General features: G+C 34.0%; 1 protein-coding gene across 20 annotated transcripts in view; it reads right to left on the reverse strand.

Annotated features, from left to right (window-relative positions):
* The window catches only part of LOC123547155 (Kv channel-interacting protein 4-like), a 548,972-nt gene that overhangs the window by 12,741 nt on the left and 518,515 nt on the right, over positions 1-17,716 (reverse strand). For 19 of the 20 annotated variants that reach the window (XM_053551431.1, XM_053551424.1, XM_053551433.1 and 16 more), the window contains one exon: positions 992-1,116. In XM_053551431.1, the coding sequence (XP_053407406.1) occupies positions 992-1,116 (125 nt within the window). Of the gene's footprint in view, positions 1-991; positions 1,117-9,987; positions 10,588-17,716 lie in introns of those variants that run through there. The other variant, XM_053551440.1, reaches the window with a different exon arrangement.

Here is a 17,716-nt window from a genome sequence, read left to right on the forward strand (position 1 = left end):
ATTGCCGTCAAAACAGATTTTAGTTAGAAAATGGACCAAAGCTTTATACATCATATGAACTGATCCATCTTCGTACAGCATTGCATATCATCCAACATGATTTTATATAGAAAACATCTTGCAACATCGGACTGACTGAGCATAAATGAATTACAAGAGACTACCCGATTCCAAAGCAAAAACAAAAAACCTTCAAACTAGTACGATTTTAGCTTTGTATTGTTTATAAACGCACATAAGACACTCATTAAAGGTTATCAATTTTGTTAATTGTGCTACACATTAGCATATTCCTTTGATCATGTCATACTATGATAAACTTTAAAGTTTAAAAAAAAACAGCTTATAATGACTTACAAAGTCTTTTTGTACTAAATAAAATTTATTCAAAATATGGATAGGAAAGACATAAACTGATACAGACACAGGCGGTTAAAAATCTTAATAGTGGCAAATACATGAACAAAAATAAAAAAAAAACAAAAAAACACTGAATATTTCTCTAATACCAATATATCTTTTCGTGCTGCCGTTAGATTTGGAATAAATCAGCAGAAACACTGACATAAAACAGACGAAGAAGGTAATATTTATTTCAGTTTTGACAACTGAACATTAAACAAATGTCTGCGTGGGAGCATAAGAACAACGTCAATGCAAAATAATATTATTGGGAAGTAAGAGTAGGAATTTAATGACCACCCTGGGAATATTTCGGGCAGACCTTAAATCACTCCCACAAAATCTCAACGATAGAAATTCCTCTAAAGGGAGGCACATGTAAATGTGTTCTACGTATTAAGAAATATAACTCTACTTCCCGGCATTATGCTATTATTCGAGAATGTTTCGAAATTGTAACATGACTTTGGTTTTTTTCATTGATAAATCCATTTCCAAAATGAAACAAAATCACGTGTCAATCGAAAATTCACAGGAAAAGTAATACTATTGAAACAAAACATAATTTTACAAAAAAATGTATATATACCTGTTTGAATCCCCTGTACATGATCTGTAATTCTTTCCTGGTAAACTTGGTGTTTTTACATAGAATATCTAGACCCTCTGGTTTATACCGGACCACCTGCATCTCCAAATCATCGATATCATGATCTGAAAAGATTAAGATAATCCACTTAACAATGATGAATCAATAAATAAGTTTATTAATTAATATATTATAATCAATCATATTAAAATTGTAACCCAAACTGTCACCGTATCTTCATTAAATATGAAACTGTTAAGATATTCAGATTTCGGTCTCAGCTGAGTTTGAGTATTAAATCAGCAAGTCCCGGGATTCGAGATTAAGTTCCAGCTGAGACTGACCATCAATAATATTAATGTAACATGCAATTTAGACATAAATGACAAAGGAAGTTTTATCATCATTTGTTGGGTTTAACGTCGCACCGACACATCAATCAAACTCAGTCAAGATGTTTAGAGGACATAAGACCAGTTCGAACAAACCATGCCGGCTGTGACCATTAGTAAAATAGTTTAAGATAACTACATACAGCATATAATGTCACTTGTATATTATTTATCTAGAGTAGTAAAATAATACATTTTTTAATCATGAAAATGTAAAATTAGTTTCCGAATGATGGTCTGAGTACTGAAAAAGTAGATTCTATTATAAACAGGTAAAACTAGTATTCTATAAGTAGAGCATATAATGTACAAGGAGGCTTTCAATACAATGTCTCATCGATGTTAATTCAGTAAGTTTTCTTTATAATAAGGAATTTAAAGTTTCCGAATTGCTACATGGTGCAATAATGACACTGTGCGATGTTTATTAGATATAAAACGCATCACTGAATCATCCTGGATCGTTGCGGATATCACCATTCATCGTTAGTCACAATATTATATTGGCATGATGAAAATAACTTGTGAACATGTTCACTTTAATTAATACGGATGAAAAGTATATATTGTGTTTATATATTTAATAAACAACGAACATTATATTTGTTCTCGAAAGTGACACCCGTCAATTAATACATTCATGACGGCATTTTGCATGTTTGTGATTTGTACAACCAGAGTTAAAATCATGATGTAGTACATAACGCTTGATAGATGGATAAACAAGAGCCATGTCAGACATGGCTAATCCCCCCACCGGGCAGCTGTATTTGCGAATGGAATGTTAATTTTGTGGTTGTTTAGTAATCATTGTAAGTCTTTTGTTTTTTAAAGTCCACAAAAAAACTCCTTACTAGGTAGAGATACCTTATATATAATAAAATTAATAAAATACACCTAAAACTGGAGAGTAACATCTATGCTGTACCACAGAAAAGTGGTCTTGTTTTTTCCCTAGGGTCAATTATAAAAATGTTACAATATAAGTTATTTATAGTAACAACTAAGGGAAGTTAATCTTTAAAAAAAAAAAAAAAAAAAAAAAAAAAAAAATTGCAAGTCCACACAAAAATCTTTATCAGGAAGAGACTGGTCAAAATACACCTCAAAATTGGATTTAGCATGTTTGTTGTACTACAGAAAAGTGGTCTCGATTTTTCCCTACGACTAGTAATGAAAAAGTTACAATAAAAGCTTTTAAAGTAACAACAAAGGGAAGTAATTCTAAAGAAGGGAACTGCGCATGACACTTCGTCTCATGATGGTGTATAATTGTGCCAAGTTACATCAAAATCCCTCTATGCATGAAGAAGAAATGCTTCGGACAAAGTCATTCTTGTATCTGACCTTTGGCCTCTAAGTGTGACCTTGACCTTAGGCCTAGTGACCTGGATCTTGCGCATGACACTCCGTCTCGTGGTGGTGAACATTTGTGCCAAGTTATATCAAAATCCCTCAATGCATGAAGAAGAAATGCTCCGGACAAGGTTTTAATTCTTGTATCCTTTGACCTCTAAGTGTGACCTTGACCTTAGACCTAGGGACCTGGTTCCTGCGTATGACACTCCGCCTTGTGGTGGTAAACATTTGTGCCAAGATATATCAAAATCCCTCCATGCATGAAGAAGATATGCTCCGGACAAATTTTTTTAAGAAAATATGATAAAGGGGAATAACTCAAAAAATAGGCAAGGTAGAGTTATTGTTCTTGCACACTGCACTTCCTCCCAATGTGTTCTATCAGTGTATGAAGTTTGAAGAAAATCCCTCCAGTACTTTTGGGGTTATGCTCCGGACAAAATGTTTTAAGAAAATATGATAAAGGGGAATAACTCAAAAAATAGGCAAGGTAGAGTTATTGTTCTTGCACACTGCACTTCCTCCCAATGTGTTCTATCAGTGTATGAAGTTTGAAGAAAATCCCTCCAGTACTTTTGGAGTTATGCTCCGGACAAAATTTTTTAAGAAAATAAAATAAAGGGGAATAACTCAAAAAATAGGCAAGGTAGAGTTATTGTTCTTGCACACTGCACTTCCTCCCAATGTGTTCTATCAGTGTATGAAGTTTGAAGAAAATCCCTCAAGTACTTTTGGAGTTATGGTCCGGACAAAGATCGTTGCGGACGCACGGACGGACGGACGGACGGACGGAGAGCATTTCTAATATCCCCTTCACCTTTGGTGGGGGGGATAAATATATAGACCTTTACGCAATTTGCTCTAAACTTCAACTTGACCTTTGTTTTTGGGTGAAGGTCTCATAAATTAGCACCATTTCATATAGATAATGATATGCATTCCCTATCTAAATCGGCTACAGCTAAAACAAATGTCATTTATTCATTTTGTTTATGCCAGGAAAATATATTGTTTCATTCACACGATTCTGACGTGTTTGCAAGGACAGAATTTCTCTAAACATCATGTGAGAAATGCTTACAACATTGCAGGATACGAAGCGGTGTCTTCTAAAATTAGCTTCAATTAAAACACTGTTGGTATAGTCCACAAGAAAAACAATACTTTTAATCGGAAAACGTTCACTGGAGGACTCTTTGTGGCAACACAAACATAAATCTTGGAATTTTAATGGAAATTCTTCCCATTAAAATCTGTTTTGAACGACGAGGACTAATTGTTTCTAAATAATAGATGACTTCTACAAGCACGAGAACATGTTGAACATAAAAATTATTTTGATGTCATACACCTACAGCCTGAATCGTATATTTCAGGACGTATGCTAATATTACATTATTCTTAGAAACTAAAACGGTTCTAATACGACAATTTAATGATTTAAAATGTATTGGTTGGTTCATATGCAGGAAAACTATATAGTTACACTGGGCTGCATGTTGGGCCCCTGCTACTACAACTAAATTTAGAAAGTCTTTCTGATGATCCTTTCTATCGGGGTTTCTTGTAGTCTTTAAACATCGAGCGTTTTAGTCTGGAAATATTGCGTGTTTTGTATATTGCGCTAAAGTATAAAACCTCCAAATGACTTAGCAATTTTCTGGTGTCTCTCGCTTGGGCAACTAGCGATTACTGTAAATAAACTGAGGCGACTTTAGTTATTTAAGGCACCAGTTTTAAATAAATCTGCGACTGTTACACTATAGGTATAACAGTATATACCAGTGTTGTTATCAGTTGAAGGAACAATAACAAATAAGTTATTATGTCGTCCTTTGTCAATATTAATCATGCATAGGCATGCATGTCTGAGTACGCAGCCTGTTCAAATTCATTCAATTAATTGCAAGTCAAACAAAACAGAACTAAAGTCAAAAGAATACTTTTCCATTGCATGAGGCACTTTACCAACGACTGTCGCATACGAATATATAATACTTAATAGGTCCCTGGTGGATGTTACAGTGTTTCATGCTCACTGTAACGTTCGCTGTGTTAATCATTAACAACTGCAACGCTATTCTGTGTAAATTATTAACAAAACCGTACGGATTGTATAACGGAGCCCAATGTTGTTGTTAGAGACTGTCTTAATGAGGAAGCCGTTGTAACTGAAGAACCTTTTTTTCCGATGGAAATATTCAGCTCTAATTGAACGCCGCTAAACCTTAATCGGTCTGTATATCCCCCGCTCGTAATCCTAGGCTGACAAGTATGTTTATTTCATTAAAGGGAAATAATAACAAAGGAACAGACCTTTGAAATCAATGTTGTGCCATAATAATGACTCCGGGTGTCAGCTTAATCAAACAACCTTCAAAGCTTAATAATTTTTCTACGAGTTTTCAATAACATCTATTGATTACTAATTTTCATTTTGATACTGCGCAGATTATTGCATCCAGGAAAGAAATGTTTGCACAATTTATCAATTGCGTCAAAACTCTTTGGGAAGTTCACATATTAATCTAAATTGTTCAATAACGTGACAATGCTGATTAAAATGACAATGGCTACAATAAACTCAATACAGATCAATCAAACACTGTTCATGAACTAATGCGAATGTCTGTAAAAGGTAACATGCATCCTGAAACACTATTTTGAGGAAAATGTAAGCTGAGTTTTAGAGAATTCGCAAGCGTTATTTCATTAAAAGTGAACTGTTAAAGTGTATCCAGTGTTTATTCTAATGTTTTGATATTTACTACTTGCTATTTGTATTGGTTTGTTTATTTACAGCAAGATATATTATCAATTGCACTTATGCCAGATCTGCGTTTGGCAATGGCGGGAACCATTAACTATTGCCCAATGTATTCTCGTATACGATAATATGCTTTTAGTCACGATACATGTATATCTTGTAAATATAAAAAAAGGAAATCAGTCTGAAAAAGTTTCAAATCTAAGGTAAGTACCTTTGATATCAGTTTTCTGTTTAATATACAGCACTATACAGAAATCTGAAATATCCTTCTATCGTATTACGAATAAATGATCGGCTAATAGGTGGTATTGAAACTGCCCTTAATCACGAACGTAAAGCATAACTGACACGGCAATGTTCCTTAATTGAACCGAAGGCGCTTTTCATTTCTGAGAAAAGCTTTGTTTTATATTTAATTCTTATGAGGAAACTCCACAGGTCGCTCAACACGGCAAAAAAAATGAAAATGTTGCAGTCGGTTTGATTGAGCCTGTTCATGGGCGGTAGTGGAAATACATGATACCGTCCAGACCCTCTACAGAAACTACATGTCTAAGCTTAACTGAAACTAAAACGCTAATTGCAAAAATACCTTTTCTGTTCGTACGTGTCATGTGTGCTATAAAAATCGAATTGTTCTTAATCTTCAGCTCATTTTTATCTGGAAACTAATGATCATTTTCTACTATCGAACATTTTCTAATATCTTATGAAAAAAAGTGTTAAGTAACTAGAACACGCTCACGCGTGGGCGTGGGGGCTTTATTCAATTTTCTCTTTTAAGTGAAACGTCATTCTTTAACAAGAGATTAAAGCTATTAATGCAAGGTCTAATACCAATTTATTCCTGTAACTTCATCAAACTCCAATTATCCACGACTATCATTGCAAATCTGACAGGTCAGGAATGCGTGAAATAAATGCTGTAAATAATACTTAATTACAAACTGCGAAAATGTAGCGCTTCGCCTCCTGGCGCCATTGGTATGTCAACAAAAGCAGCAATGCATGGAAGCAGAACTGTTACTAATGATTCGATTGTATACCCTAGACCTACAAACCGTTTTAAATACCTTGTATATGAATATATAATAAAGATACATATTAGTTTCAGATCAAATGTGTTTGTTTGTTTGTTTTGGGTTTAACGCCGTTTTTCAACAGTATTTCAAATATGTAACGGCGGGCATTTAATCTAACCAGAGTTCCTGGATTCTGCACCAGTACAAACCTGTTCTCCGCAAGTAACTGCCAACTCCCCTACATGGATCAGAGGTAGAGGACGAATGATTTCAGACACAACGTCTTTTATCAAATCGTCAAGGAGAACATATGGCCCGCCCGTTCAGATCAAATTAAGCTTTTAATATGTGGATTACTTCGGACCAGCTTTTACATTTCTTATTTCTCCTGTCAATCAGATTCATAATATTATCGTTTTATCCAATTTCAATATAAACTAACACAGATTATGGTTTCATCATGTTTTCAATAGGCCCCTAATAGCTTTTCCCTTAATATGAGGAATAAGAAAGAACAGTCTCTCGAAGATGCACGAGAATAATCGACCAAATCTAGCAAAGTACATTAGCCACGCACAAAAGTACATTTCCGTTTGGCTACACACTAAGAACGACAAAGGTAGGAAAACGCATAATTATTTTGAATATATAATGTAGAGAGAGTGTTCAATCACCTGTATAAATACCCATATGAACCAGAAAATAACCACTGAACCAGTAATAACCACATAATGAGCTGTCAAAGCCAATATCAACAGATTCCATTGACAACACGGGTGAGAAAACAGTTGAATTAAAACAGAGATAGAAACCAAAAAGGAAAAGTCAAAATGCAACAACGTCTAGTTAAGTAAAAACAAACACAAAAGAAACATTGTGGACAGTTTTGGCGAATATGTAGCCTCGTTAAATAAAGTCTTTATTATTATTATTATTATTATTATTATTATTATTACAGTCTGTGGCAAATCACCCCGGTGGGTTTAGCCAGTCAGATCACAGTGTAAATCACTGTCACACACGTAATGAAAACAAAGGGCACGGTATATTAACAGTAGAAATTCTGGTGTATTTGACATTGTTTTGCACATTTACGTACATTTAGGGATCAACCTAACATGCCAGAAGAACTCCACTGTTAGTCCTAATGGGCTGATTATGAAGGTAATCCAAAAATGCACATCATTCGTAAATCTCCTTTTAAAACATATTAAAGTACTAAGTAAAGACACATTTTAGGTTTAGCTGCCTTCTGTTTTGTGTTTTGCCCCAGTTTTCTCAACATAAATATCAAATCCAACAGATTTATTGAAAGGTTTACCTTGGAGGACAGAAAAAAATACAATAAATCACTAGAACTAATGAAAACAACTGTCGGAGAACATGAAACAGTATCCAAGTCTTGCACATTCAAACATCTTAAGACATTTCGTCCCAATTTGAACAATTGTGTCCGCTTAGTCTACCTATATGGGTAAGATTCTTTTCAGCCCAATGTCGAGCTCTAGATTTGTTTGTTCCCAAATACACTGCAAATATGAACAAACTTAAAACCAACACAACATGTTTTACCCTTTCAACATGTTCAAAGAACAAGTAAACTGTTCATTAATAAAACAGAAATTGTATTTTCTTGGGAGTCTGTGTAAATCAGATGCTACGTCCATACATTAAAGTGTTCATAGTATTCATTCATTATAAATTATAGTGTAAAAATGAGTGAGATCAGTGGCTATGGATTTCCATTTAATATTAATCCGCAAGTTACCAGAAACTGCACCAAATATGATACCTCTCTTTTAGCTTCTGATACATTTCCACTGCAATAAACACTAATAAAAACTATAACAGCCTAGTCATTTGTGTATATTTGATATCTTGACATATCGAATCCTCGTATTGTTGGCCAGCTGCATTTCACGTAGGAACAAAACAAAACTACTTACAAAAGGCAAAATTGATTACTGTGTAGTTATTGTGTTACCGTGAACATTATGTATTGTAATTTGATGCAGCATCAGAAGCGACATATAATGTTTCTTCGCATCATGTTTGCTTTATTGTCCCACATTTATCAATTTAATTATTCACATTATGACTTTTGTATGCTTGTTCATTGAATCATTTGAACATAAAAGTTCGACGTATTAATCACGTATCAATGGAAATGAAAAGAATTACAAAAAATGAATTTACAGCATTTAATTATGTTAAGGAAAAAAATTAGACATCAATTCAATATGCTATTGCAAACTGATTGTAACGTTCCATTGTCCCATGTTTCTTCGGTTTTTCTATGATATATATATCTATGGGTTTTCTTGTTTTCGAACTTAGTTGTTTGGGTAAATAGAAGAAAATGACAAAATCAAAGATGCAAATGAAAAATCATCACCAAAGGATCAGAATATTTTGTAGCTCTATTTCATTTTGTGATTTTTTTTGGGGCATCCGAGTGTATATATATATATATATATATATATATTAACGACAAGTAATTTGTTTGTTTTGGGTTTAATACCGTTTTTGTTCAACCGTATTTCAGTTATGTATCGGTGGGCAGTTAACCTAACCAGTGTTCCTGGATTCTGTACCAGCACAAACCTGTTCCTCGCAAGTAACTGCCAACTTCCCCACATGATCCAGAGGTTGAGGATGAATGATTTCAGACACAATGTTTTTTACCAAATCGTCAAAGAGAACATACGCCCTAACCACAGGTAAGTTGGCGTGTAAAGCATTTAAAGCTGGTCATATGACCTTATATTAAACTAACCGTAAACAAAACAAAACACACACACAAAAACTATAGCCGTAATCTTTCTCCTATCATTACAAGACGATTCTAGAAAACATAAAACTCCAAGAAAAAATAGAAAACACTGAATCCGTAACAGTCCGTTAATGATAAGATTTGGTTTTGTAAATAAAGACAGTGTAATTTACGCCCAGACTGGATATGTGGACCTAATTCAAAGGAAACTTTTCAAATATTAATTTTTTTACTGTTTCGGTCAGAAAAGGTTTTGACTATTGACCGACAAACCATTCAAAATGTGCTTTATTTCGGGACATCAGAAATAAATTTTCACAGTAATATTTTTAAAAAGTTTACTTATTAGCCCAATAAACTTGCGTTGAATATAGACCGATCAATTATAGCACAAACTATGGACCGGTGATTTAAATAGAGAGTCATGTAAAAAAAAGTGGTTATGTGATACTCTATGAAAAGATAAATATTCTTGTAAATTTTGTTTGCCAAACAAAAGTTGATTAAATAAATATGAAGAGTTCAGAAACAACAAAACAACTGTTACCGACACAATAATACAAAACCATCATGACACAAATTAGTATTATTTCACTACTGCCCTACATATGCTATTTTATCACATTAACATGCATGAAATATGTCTGAAATATAACAGTATTATGTAAATGAATACATACCATTATCGTGAACTTTGTCAACAATAGCGCCCATATTTATTAAATAATTGTCATGTTTATTATTATTGTTACACCATATCTAACATTTATAATTTCCAAACGCACGTGTATTGGGTATATGTATTTCGAAACAGTGGCTTTGAAGGCTCCTACTATGAGGCAAATGAAAGCGATCAATGAGGTATAAATTGAATTTTATTCTTTAACTCGATTTAAGTGGTTGTTAATCAAACAGTTCATGCCGCTATAGTGCATGGCACATGAATCAAACTCTCCATAAATTATTCATTCAAATCCAATGGCAATCTCTCCCTTTTTACACGCAATGTCCAAGGAAAAAAGTGAACACCATCAATCATTCAAATTCATATCATGTAGTCAAGAACCACTCTGAATTATAGTCCTGATTTGCCTACAGATCAATACAATCAAACGGTAATAATCACTGTATAATCCCAGATCGATGATGATTTCCTTCTTTCATGTTTGCCGGTAATAATTCTAGTATGGTAATGTTTAGATTTAAGCGTTTGTCACCCAGAGTCGTATGAATCGATCGGGAGCGACAAGGCAGAGCTTATTGGAGAATAGCAAAATTACCGCCTTCCTCTCTCTTTCTCTATCCCCCATTGCTCTCCTTTTTACTCATAAAACATCTGTTGTTATTTTATCGTTTTTGTTATATTTACCTTCTCTACGGCTTAACTACCATAAGCTTCACTGATTTCTAGACACATTCCCTTGCATTAGAGGATTAACGGGTAGTCTTTGCGTAGTGTTTCCGGTTCAACAGTAGTGGCAGCAGTAACTGTACCGGAGTTTCGCAGATGGGAGATGGGAGAACGATCTCTAGTTGAACCAAACAGAACATCTAAGGATGATGTTAAGTTTGTACAAGGTAACTATGTTAACTCACATAATAGACAGAAACCTTTCTGGTAAAATTCTGTTAAAGTTATCATGTATAATGGAAATAAAGTCCGTATTAGAAACTTTTGAAAGAACAATTAGACGAACCTAAATGTTAAAACAGATGTAAAAGAATAATAAAATACAATTTGTATGAAAGCTCATTTATAAACGCGATGCAATACATCAATCCGTTCTTGCTGCTGTTAGAAAAATATGTTGCGCGGTGCGGTATCTCGGTGGATATAAAAGCGAAACCGGAAACAAACTTTGCAATTGTTACTAAATCGTTTCATACTGAAACAAGCTTGTGAGAACTAAAGTATATTCAACATTGTTTTAGTAACAAATTAGACACATGTTTTTTTTTTGTAGATTTAGTTGAGTTTGATAGGTCTTAAGTTACACTCAGTAACAGTAAAGGATGTGTGTAAACGTTTAAATATGTTCTAGAGTAATATACAAGCTCAGTAAAACACCCAGTTCGTGTAAAATACAGGATAACTTCGTATCAGAGCACAGGGATACCATTTCACCTTTAGCCTGCTGGCGGCAACTGATTCTGCCTTAAAGTTTGCGACCAGCGCAGACCAGGCTGATCATGATATGTACTGTTCGCTATTCAGTCAATAACTTTTTGGTATGCACCACTTCTAACAGTTAATGGTACTGTCCAAATTGAAAGATGGACAAGTTCATTATAGAAATTTAGCAGGGTAAAGGTTCAGTTAACAGCTAATGCTGCAAAATACGTTATTTTTTTTTCTTGAAACGCATAAATTATATATTATCTTTGAACAAGTCGCTTCTAGAGAAAGAAGGACTAAGAATTTCATATAAAGTGTTATTTGTTTGCCTGTCAAAATAAAAGATGAAACACGCTTGGCTAACAACTCATTGTCTGACATCTACATTATCTCAAACGGTTTGTTTTTCTCCAAAACAAAACCAGGAAAATATTGATGGTCGATAAAGCTCTGTCAAGAAAGAGGATTGTTATCCTACGGAGTATCTAAGAAAGAAATAACGATTAGCAATTATTACTTGTAGCTGTCATTTCCAAGTGTAAGGTCTCAATATTAGTTGCCTGCACTAATGCGTTCTGTCAACAGTATTTTGTTGATGCAGAAAAAAAAAGATTTTGTTTATCTTGTTACATCTTGAATGTTAACTATTGAACATACGTAACTTGTTTTTAGTTATTTATAGTTTCGCATGCCCTATATACATTTGGCCTTTCATTTTTTTATCCCTGTGTCGTTTCTCCGAGTTCCGTCACGTGTCCCCTTCGGTTCTCCAGTCATGTTTGTACCATGTCTCGTCATTTTCTATCTTCTTCCCTGTCATATCTTATCCTTTTTCATATCATCTACTTCAGTGCTGTTTCCCATATGTTTCATGCCCTTCCTGTTCAGTCCTTTTCAGTTACTTTAGCATGTCAGATTTGTCAGATCTCTTCTGCACCTGGCATGTCCTAACCTATGTTTTGTCTGGTTCGGTGCACTGTTTAGTCATATTCTATCCTTTGTCTCGCCATGTTCTGTGTTCTTCCAGTTATCCTTTTTGAAATACCCTGATCAATTATTTTTCCAATAAGTGACCATTTTCTTATCGTAGAGATAAAGCAGAGAGAAAATAATAAATGAGAAAAAGGTAAAAATGTCACCTCAGGGTCATCGTTAAAATCTGTACAATTAGATTCTCAGGCAATTGACAATGTTTTTTGTTTTCATTGTTGACATCATGTTTCCAAGCCCTTTATACTCGTATGGGAATAAATAGAAAATATAAACGAATTTCACGAACGCAAAATCCCTCATAATCAAATCTTATTCACGGAAGAAGATTCTATCTAGGCAATTAAGGATTTCTTCCGGGCAACTTCAGAAAAAAAAGAAAATAATTTTGATTCATGTTTCCATAGTGTTTTGCTTTTCCTTGTTATTTTGTTAATCTTTCTGTGCAGATCTTGACAAATGCCAAAACGGCGCTATTTAGAGGTAATTATAGCACTGAATATTGACGTCTAACATCATTATGTATCTGATTAAACAGTCATATAGCAAGTATCAAACTGTTTTGCGAATGGTTTATGATTCAATATGTAGACGATATATACAAACTGAAGCAAAAACTTCATGTAAGATTTCAGATATTACAACGAGATTGAAATAACATAAGCTAAACGGGCTTGATAAACAATAAGCTGGTAAAGTACGGGATGCTCCAGCAATCCTGAAGCCAATGAACCAGTATGACGGGAGAAAGTTTGATTACACATAATAAACAAGTTATTTCTAAATAGAATAGTGTGCAATTTTATGTGAATGGAAGAGTGTGCATAACGTTTTAACGAAGTGTATATTAAGAAGACCATCAAAGCAATACAAAGCATAATAGAAGAGCTATTTGTTATTATTATGAAATAGTTTGAGGTCTTTTATCTTACCGTAAATATTCAGCTACAGAAGGAATAGATGAAATTAGAAATAAAATTTTAAATTGTCTGTTGTTCAGGCCAAAACTTGAAAAAATGTAAAAAAAAATGTACGTGAATATTACAAAATTTCATTTGCGTAAGAAATTATACACCAAAATATTTGTCAGTTTTTCACGTCCATTGCAATGTGACCATTTGTGTTTCCTTTCAGAAGAAACTATCCTTGATTACATAATCATACATCCTTGTTAATTCTATCATTTGTAAGGTAACTGCAATATATCTTCCTGTTAAAATGAATGTAAAAAAAGATTCAGTTATTTCAAAATGTAATCTATGAGCAAAGAGTTAACTTAAGCAAAGACATTCAGCAATGCTAAGAAGGTTTCTATTTAACGTTTTTCTGTAGAAATAATTAGTAATTATTCACCTAATTGCCACTTCATTCCCTGAAAATACGTTGTGTTTACAGACATTATATTTTTTCCTTCATGAGACTGGTGAGGTCTAAACTATACTGATTGCATGCCTAAGGCCTGTTTCTTCCTGCTGATAATAGGAGGTTTAATCACTAGAACATAAAAACAAGCTAGATATCGGTTTAAGGAAATGTAACAAGGACAATTCAGAATTCATACCCTCATCTGTTTATTAAGATAATCACAGGTAAATCAGTCTATCATTTAACTACCTGATCAGAGCGTAGTTTGGTGAACGCATTTCTCTTTAAAAAAATATTTAGCTCATTTTTAAATGATTCAAATACTAATCAATCTGTCTGTGTGAAGATACTTTTGAGGTTTGGAATCATAATAATATCTTTAAGAGCACAATAAACAACTTTTTAGATGTAATTTACAAAGAAATCTCCATATTCATTTCGACCATCATTTCAAGCAATGACAAGCACCTCGATATATAACTTCTGCATGAAAGTCAGGAGTTCGAATTAAGGCAAGACTCATAGTACTAGTGGTATGGTGAATGCATTGAAAAGTATGACACATGTTGACAATATTTGCATGAAACTGAATATAAACACTCATTGAAATCATATGTTAGAAAGAGTGTTAAAATTTACAACGTTCCTTGCATTTTTTAAAACAAATCTAAAACATATTTAATTTGCTTCTTCATTGTTACATCCTAAATAATAGAATCGTTTTATTTTTAGGTGTGTTAAAAGCATGATAACTGTTTCGATCCGGCAGCAGGAGGAACATGCTTGTTTTCTTGTATGTGGTGATTTTATTTACAAGAGCGAATGACAATTTCCTTTTGAAAGGAGAACATAAACATAAAACAGCTACAGAAGGCCCATAATGAGAGTTGAGTTGACGTTTAACACTATTGTATGACCTAATTCCATCCCATGTGTATAAAATGTCTCCGTTAATCAGTAATTCCGTCCTACAGCGAACTTCACTGTCATCCAATTTGTGAAAGATGCTCATGAACTCGTTGCATTAAAACTATTGGCATGTTCTAATCTCTGGCCTGGCCATGGCCTGGCCAGATGAGCCCATTTATTTTACTAGGCCGGACTAGGCCAGCCCGACCAGATCTGATTTTGAGGAAAAAAAATAACATATACATATCCATATTTCATTCCCCGAAAAACTATGTACCTGTACTAAAATATAAACTGAATATAAACCACTCATACTTCAGACATTTCAGGGTAAATGATAGCATTTGTCCACTCTACAGATAAATGGCAATTACTTAACCCATCTGCTGTCAGTGAATCCCTCTGGAATCGGTCAATATTGGTATAAATATTAAGAATCAGACTTACTCCCAAAAGTGAAATTCTAGATCTGACAGACATTTTTGAATAAGACAGGTCTAAATGCCACACTAGTGCAGACACTGAATTCAGTTTCTTTAAAACATTAAATTTTGAACATTGGAACTATAGCCTCTTTTGGCCTGCCTTGGCATAGAAGGGTCGAAAATTTCGCTCATCGGGCCAGGCCAGGCCAGGCTAGTCCAGGCCAGAGATTAGCACGTGCCAAAGCTACTCACTCAATGGAGTACATTGTCGAATTGTTGGGACAAAAATACATCCGTTGCACTTTGATGAAAAAAGTGTCTTTCATATTTTATTGACAGACAAAGTAAAGACAATCGACCCCTTAAGCTATAGAAAAGGAGAAATGAAATGAACGAAACAGGGCCTCATACATCACATCGTTTACTCTACTTCTCGCAAAATCAACCTGGTTGGTAAAGCAAATGACATACTTTTTGCAAACACTGATTAATTTCCTGTTGATTGTTTCGCTTTGCCTCTGTGCCCCGATCTTACAAGAGCTTGAGATCAGGGATAATGAACAATTTTAGATTTGAAAGAAAGGGAATATCGGAATTTCAGATGATAAGAAGTAGATGACTGGGTTTTTATAATGCTGGAGTATATTACAAAACCTGTTGTGCCGGCCAACCCACGTCCCCTTCCCCCGCTGCTTATAGTCTCATATATCCTTTACGTGAAGCCTTAAGATTTGTACTGTAAAAATATATTGATTCGTGTCCGTATTACTAGTAGTATAAAAGTGATGTCGTTCATAACATCCTATGGAAAATAAAAAATAAAATACCTGATGCCTGTCCATAGGAAGCTCGTGCTCAAACTTCCGTCACTGCATGTGTACTTTGGACTTAGTAAGGGGGCATAACTCCGGCCTGGCTGTGTGATATCCCAATTAAAACACTAGGTGCAAAGCTTCACATGGTGAATAACAATCATGTGAGGTTTGGTGACTCTGAGTGAAATATTTTTTGAGATGCACATGACAAAAAAAATCGAAAGAACGGACGGACAGACGGACGGACAAAAGCTCTAGTATGAAATATTTCTACAAGGAAAATGTCTGTTTCGTTTTATGTAAACACGTAGACTAGCCACTAGACTGATAATAACTATATTTCTTTATTTTTCCCTTTTTTGACGAATTCAATTTCATAGAGACAAAAGCCAGTCTATTTTAGAGATTTTGACACAAGACTGATGTTGAAATTAGCCACTAGACTGATAATAACTATATTTCTTTATTTTTCCCTTTTTTGACAAATTCAATTTCATAGAGACAAAAGCCAGTCTATTTTAGAGATTTTCACCCAGGACTGATGTTGAAATTATCAGTCTAGTACAATCCGAAATGCTCTCAGAGAGATGATTGGCACCTGTGGCTATTAGATTACCCGTGGATAATTTGGTACATCGTGCTAGTGGTCAAGTGTTACACTGCTGATCATAAATCTGTTTACCTAACTGATTTTTAATGGAGATAACTGAAGAACCATTCTCATCTAGAATAAACCATTCTGCTACTTTTGAAATCTTGCAAATGTATTTATTAACAATAACATGTTTATATTATTTAAAGGATTATTCTAATCATTAAAATTCTGAAACTGAAGAATGGATTTTAAAAGTTTCTTACAGCATGTCATTGTCAAAAGCACATTTTAAAAGATATGTTGAGTTCAAGTTTATTCAAACGATAAAGAAACTGCTTGGTATATTATGTGGCAAAGAGGAAGATTATGATTGCTACCATATAAAACTTTTCAAAGGTGTTAATGAAACCGAGACTTGTTGTCCCACTGGAAAGCCAGCAGATATAGACAAAATTATAAGAAAGCTGTACCAAAATTAAAAGAAACAAATGTCAGCAAAAATGATTTCTATTCAGTGACCAAGCACCGTACTGCAGTCACTGCAGCACCAAACAAAAAAAGAAGTTTTATTTTCTTAACAAAGACTGATAAATAACAAAACTATTGAAGGCCGATGCATATATGGAAGGCTGGTGCCCCATTCTTATTGCCAGATATCTAATTTGATAGCTAAATACAATATTCTTGCTCTCATAATAAATGCGAAAATTTCAAATATCTGATGTCTATAATGCTGAAAGATAATTCTAACTGTCCTTTGATTTTATGAAATAAAGATCTGCATTATGTCTTATGAGTCTGATCTGAAAAATGTTCTACCATGTCGTGCCAACATCGGACAATGCATGTTAGTATTCAGCTTTGTATGGAGGGCCTGTGCGCCATGCTAATTGCCGAATGTCAGTTTTAATGCTAAATACCAATAACTTTATGCTAAATTCATATTATTTAATGCTAAATGTTATTTTTTATTTAATTATTTGTCATGTAGCATTTGGAAATTAGCATGTCGCACTGTCCTTCCACAGTATTGTTTTGCTATCGCATTTGACAATTATGACTCAATGTTTAAGATTTAGCATATGGCATTAAATATTTTGCATTTGGCATGTGACATTTTTCAAATGAAAGGGCGGAGTTATAATGTTAACTTCCTAATGCTATATTTTTTTATGCGAAATATCAAATGCTTAC

Source organism: Mercenaria mercenaria, chromosome 9, assembly GCF_021730395.1.
Source record: "Mercenaria mercenaria strain notata chromosome 9, MADL_Memer_1, whole genome shotgun sequence".
Lineage (NCBI taxonomy): Eukaryota > Metazoa > Mollusca > Bivalvia > Venerida > Veneridae > Mercenaria > Mercenaria mercenaria.